Genomic DNA, 6,381 nt, shown 5'->3' with positions numbered 1-6,381 from the left:
AGTAATACGGTTGGAATACTCTATACAGCGGTAAACTGTTCGGATAAAGAGAACAGTGATATGTTGGAATGAAGTGATACGGTTGGAATACTCTATACAGCGGTAAACTGTTCGGATAAAGAGAACAGTGATATGTTGGAATGAAGTAATACGGTTGGAATACTCTATACAGCGGTAAACTGTTCGGATAAAGAGAACAGTGAAATGTTGGAATGAAGTGATACGGTTGGAATACTCTATACAGCGGTAAACTGTTCGGATAAAGAGAACAGTGAAATGTCGGAAGGAAGTAATACGGTTGGAATACTCTATACAGCGGTAAACTGTTCGGATAAAGAGAACAGCGAAATGTTGGAATGAAGCGAATCTTGTGAATTAACTAGGCTATCCGGGCTTTTATCAGGTAAAGAGTTTTGTGGGATATATGAAGTTAGTGAAACTGGTGAAATAATCAGAGCATTCGATAAAACATTATCAAGAACAGAGAACGATGGGGCGATAAAAGGTTGTAAATCAGGTGAAACGCTCCACAGAGCTCGAGTCTTATTGGGCAATATCAACGATAGAACGAGTGAATGGTATGAAACAGGAAAAACGGATTGTCCATCCAGGCATTTAGCAAGTAAATTCTCAAATGAAATTAATCAAATTGTTTTAGATATTCAAAATTGAAATTGATAAGAATTTTCTGGAATGTTTTTCTACACATCAAGGTAATCTATAAAATCAACAGCACAAGTGATCAAGGTCTTGTCTCAAAAATACACAGTTCAGAGCGTTCATATCAATATGTCAACTTGAGACATTGAATTTGTAAAGACAAAAATAAAAGTATAATAAATATTTTGTTTTTCATCTGTTCGATATTTGTATTGAATATAGATGCAATATATTAGTTTTTTCCACATTAAATAATATGTTTCTGGTATCTATGGTGGGTACTGTAAAACAACTTATAATCGGATGACATTAACGTTTCCATGTTTGACAACATTTTCCAATTTAAAACGGTGTATTGTACTGCTTTTTTGCGGCGAATAATTCTCAGAAATACTGATTCACCGCAAAATAAAAAAAATGAATTCCCATACAAAAATAAGTCGCTTTTCATTAAATCATTAAAAAAACTGATAAAATTGTAATTTCAAGAGTTTTTGGGTTTTTTTACAGAAAAAGGAGACGACACACGAGATAAAAATATGACGTCTGTGGATTCAAAAGGTACACAAACATAACTGCTATGTGTTGTTAAACTAACGTACAATATACACTTATTATTAACTTAGGTACTCCTTGGTAACCGCTGAATGACCTTCATTTCTTTTCCCTGTTCCATCTGTTGTCAGTAAGAATACTGAATAACTCAATTTAATGTAATGATTACACCCTGTTGTATACATTTCATAATCTAAACTTCCGGTAACAGTCTAATATATCCTCTTGTAGATATCCGTATTAATGAACCTGACGACGCTATTACGGATGTCAGCCTGCGAGTTTGTAAGGTTCTGGATAACATTTCACAGACACAGTGTAGTAACACATATTCAGTGCAGCTTGCGTCATTAATTGTGAATGGATTATATAGCGGCTTTGATGGTTCAGCGGATGTTGAGTTTCAACTCGTTGGGAGTGTAGGAGAAGGATGTCCTATTATAAGTTCAAGCAAGTTATCGGACCATGATCTCATGTATGTTATGAATACATGTCAGGCTTACGAACACAGTGTGGTTTGTGTGCCAAAACCCCATTGGCAGTTCTATATTGAACAATGTGATATAAATCCTTGTTATGTTAGACTAAGGGCCCTGACAAGAGGATCCTCACCAAAGCTCTTTAATAATCTGCCAGGCATTTTCAGCTTCGAGTCGAAGTTAGGTGGACATTACTTGTCGAATGCTATACCAGCAACAATGAACAATTTGTTTGCTTTACCTACTTTTGAATTTTTAAAAGAGGAGAAGATAGTAGCCGGACCCTCTCTTACACATACCGTCACTGGATTGTCCCCATATAATACAGTAGATACCGTCATCTCTATACGATGTCATGCTTGGCCTGCCGTAGCTGAGGAATGGATCAACAGAAGGCGCTACTACCACTGGCCCTTCAGGTGTTTTATAGAGGAACATGTTAAGCATGGATGTCATGTTGTTCCTGTTGGGTGTAAAGAATGTGAACATACTTATCTGGATTGGAGACTGTCTTTTGTGCTTGTAGAACAGGCTTTGGTTTCAGAGTTCAACGCAACTCAGCTGAAGTGTTACTTACTACTTAAACATCTTAAAAAGTTCACATTTGAGGATGAAATCGATTACATGATATCGTCTTACATCCTAAAGACAACACTCTTTTGGGTTATAGAAGAATCTCCCCCCGACCTGTGGGTCCCTCGTCGACTTCTCACAGCAGTACAAATATGTCTAGATAGGCTGATAACAGCTATACGCACCGACTTCTGTCCCAATTACTTCATCCGTAACTCCAATCTGTTCGCCAGGAGGTATAAGGTGGTGGAATAGCAGACTGTTCTTCACATTTGTGTTTCGGCTAGAGAAAACATCATGCTATGTTTGTGTAAAACGTCACCATTTAATGAAATGTTACACAGGGAGGACCTATCATTACACTCTCTTGATTTCGATAATATTGATACAATAACACAGAGGAAGATGACCTCGGCGATTCTACACATTGTTAAAACCACGATAGCCAGTCATCTGATTCGACTGCTATTATTACACCAGGGATCTGTAGAAACCGTGATAGATAACTGTACTGAGGCAGTCAACAAAGTCACAAACGTTTGTTTAAAGTATGGATTACAGTCAAAGGAAATCGTGGACATCACGTGTGACGTGGAGATGTTCAGCAGGCGATTATCCTGGACAAAGACTTATCTGGATCAGAAGATGAAGTCAAGTAAGCAATGGATGCCGCCGACGATAATGACAACGACCGATCATATAGTGGGTGATGTTACAATTTGCCATATGAATGCGGCGGTAGGAAATATTACTCTCTGTAACGACCAGGTCAAAGTGCTAGTAGCAAAATCAAGACAGGTACACTGTCTCCACCCTTTGGATATGACAAGTAAGGGTCTTTCAGAATGTTTGACAGATATTAACGGTATTTATTTCGAGTGGGAAAACCAGTCTGGACCACTATTAACCGATATCGTATTTTTACGATTTGAAATTGATTTCCTTTCTGAACCACTAAAAATGGAAATAAGTTCATTGGGTGAGTTCAGCAATTTACCTGGCGAATTGTCTGGTACGAAACCGATATTAGCCGTAGATCCTGTCGTTTACGCGTGTTTCCTCAAGTTCTGGTGTTGTATGAAGTTAGAACGGAACATAGAAATGTTGAAGGCACGTGACGACATGGTGTGGTGCTGTAGTCTCCCAGACATCACAAACAAGGCTGTGGCATTTAACCTGCTGGGGTACTGCCACAAACAGCTGGAGGAATATGATGCGGCCTTCAAGGCCTTTCATGAGGCGTTTAGGCAAAGCCCTGCGAGTGAAGCCACCCTGATCCATATCTCTAGCCTTATGAACTTTAAACTTTCGTCTCGAGTTTAAAAAGACATGTCCAAACCAGCCACAAGCTTTCCTATTGGAAAATGCTTGGTCACGCTCTGCATCTGACCCGCATGATAATACATTTTGACATTGTTGATATTATGACCTAGTTTTACACCGCTCCAGGTTTCAATGAACTTCTCCACCTCAATGAAATTAGTAAATTCCGATCACTACGTTTCCAATTTTATCAGTTGAAAAGCAATAGAAATATGAGTTCCTGTTATAATAATTTTATTGCTGGACTTTAAAGACTGTCTACGGACATTTCTATGCACGTGCTATTGTCGTAATTGTGTTACTAATGCTAAAGAAAATCGTGATTCATCATACTGCTCAAATGTTTTTTTTATAATGTACAGTAGTTTCCATATAGGTGTTTGTTTCCGTCAGGTTTATATTGGTAACGATAATGTAAATATTGTGGTGATATATACGGATATGTAACATTATCGTACCATGTTGAGTCTTTGATAAATATACATTGATATTTGGACTTTTCAATTATCTATTCACTTAAATGTCAGGACAATAAAAGTTACTTTGCGTATTGAATAATAGGTAGATCAATAAAAAATAGTATACGTTAGTGATCTCGTTTTCATTTTATAACTTGAGGATCTTTGAGGATATATTATTTAGATGAGTAAACATGTCACAAAAGTAATCAAAAACATGCAGCATTAAATATTGATGTTAAAATTTTCCCCTAATATTCTGGGTATGAAAAAAACGTATTTTATCACATAACTGGCCCGTCCAGCCATGTCATACGGCGCATGACATAAATATCGTTAGACACATGTGTAATAACACTATTATAACATCATATGTATATATTTTTTGAAATGATATATATATACGTCGCATGATTGTCTCCGCAGACGGAAACGAGACATCCGAGCCGAATTTCTTCTGTTTTATAAAGAGAAGAAATTAAAAGTTCCAGTTATTTTCCTATTAATAAAATTTATCAAACGAATTCAATAGATCCTCTATTTATCTAAACTTCTACTATCAACATTGATGTCAGCATTTTTAATTTTATCGGGTTACACTGTATGAAAAAAATATTTGTAAACTGCGTGATTCCACGCAAAAGACTGACATTAAATTATCAAAATTACTTTTCCGAATTATTTGATTAAATAGAATGCGTTTTAATGCAGATTTCATTGATTTTTCGAAGGATTTTTTTCCAAGTCAATAAGCAACATAAATGTTTCTATTGTCTCGATAAAGTCAGGTTTTCGCGATTTTCGCGGATTTATTTTTCCATACTGGTATAAAAAAAATGGCCTATCAGAAAGCCATATCTAGTATAAAAACCAAGAAAAATCAGAAAAAATAATCAAACATCAATAACGAATATGGAACTTGTTTGTCTTTGTTTATTAAAGGTACGATAATAAATATTGCCCGTACCGCATTGTTGATTTATTACACAACTATAACGAAATATTACAAATCATCTGAGAAAAAAAAAAATAAGAAAAAGAGCTAAGTAAAGTTTAGCATCAATAATGTCGTCTTTCAAATATAACAGTACTGCATCCATTGTGTTCTGGTGTAATTAAATTCAATACTAATTCAGATATCAATACACAGACACCATTGGTCTCCCTTTGTAGATTAAGTACCGTAAAATAATTTTATTTCATCAGTGTTATCTCCCTTTCGAGTAGGTATCGATTGTGATGTCATTATTTTGTGGGCGAAATTCACGTCGTTTTTTCTAAAACATGATTTCACGCTCACCAATACATGACGTCACAATCATTACCTACCAATAAGAGCAGATAGCCTTAAATATAAAAATACAGAATATCATAGTCAGCATAGGGTTCTCTTAAATCTGTGGGTACCTCTAACATTTGTGGAAATCGTTAGGACGAAAAATTATATCCTTAATATTCCGGGGGTTACTATCACTGTTGTAAAATCCACCCCTGTACTTTGTCACAGTAAAACTGGAAGCATTTCATGAGGAAAAAAACTGACCAATCACATGCCTGAAAAGACTTCCTTTGAATATTTACAGAGAGCCACGCCCAACTTCAAAGCCAAACAATGTAACGTTATTCAATTACTCTGCCAAAAATCTCATTTTGCTCATCTGTTGTCGTACACAGAGCCTTCAGTTTTGCTGCGACATATTTCAGACGCAGATAAAACGATAACACGACATTAAATAGTATAAATAAATACCTAAAACTGCCATATTTCAGTTTGTTTATTAGAGATTATCTGACACCATGAAGTTAATAATCAAAATACCTTTAGGACAGACGACATATTTATTGATTCCGTATTTTTTATATCTAAATGTTTTTTTATTCATTTGCTTCAATGTCTATTTTCAAACCTTATTTATGTCTGCCTTAAAGACTTTGATATATTTCAAATTTTCATTATTACTAGGCAGTGCCTGTTGTTCGTATTTTTTGTGTGTGTTTTTTAAATCCAATTTAGGAAATTTATAAAAGAAAAAAAATCGACATAATTAAGATCACGAATCAATCACATTCTCTGTTTGATCTTCTGCAGTGTTAGTGAGTTCAGCTAGAGATAAAAGCAAAGGGAGAAAACTTCCAGACTTGGATGTATTTTAAAGTTCCGCGAAGTATTTGTCTGTATCGTATACCGTATCATATAATTATCATATATCAGAATGACTCCGTAGTTACATTACACCATAAAAATGTTTCCATATCATCAAAACATTTTACCTATATTACAATATACAAAACATGTATGATACCATATCATTTTAGTCACATCATATCATACA

General features: G+C 35.3%; 1 protein-coding gene across 1 annotated transcript; it reads left to right on the top strand.

Moving 5' to 3' along the window:
* Nucleotides 1-276: 276 nt before the first annotated feature.
* On the top strand, nucleotides 277-2,522 carry LOC138308808 (uncharacterized). Its single transcript, XM_069249816.1, has 3 exons — nucleotides 277-289; nucleotides 1,171-1,221; nucleotides 1,447-2,522. The coding sequence occupies exons 1-3, from the start codon at nucleotides 277-279 to the stop codon at nucleotides 2,520-2,522; spliced, it is 1,140 nt and encodes a 379-aa protein (XP_069105917.1).
* Nucleotides 2,523-6,381: the final 3,859 nt, after the last annotated feature.

This window comes from Argopecten irradians, chromosome 15 (genome assembly GCF_041381155.1).
Source record: "Argopecten irradians isolate NY chromosome 15, Ai_NY, whole genome shotgun sequence".
Classification (NCBI taxonomy): Eukaryota; Metazoa; Mollusca; class Bivalvia; order Pectinida; family Pectinidae; genus Argopecten; species Argopecten irradians.
This window is presented reverse-complemented; position numbering and strand designations above follow the sequence as displayed.

What these genes read in the sequence shown, in the direction of transcription:
- LOC138308808 (XM_069249816.1), top strand. An exon ending in GACGTCTGTGGATTCAAAAG is followed by an intron (nt 1,222 to 1,446) that starts GTACACAAACAT and finishes ATCCTCTTGTAG; the next exon opens with ATATCCGTATTAATGAACCT.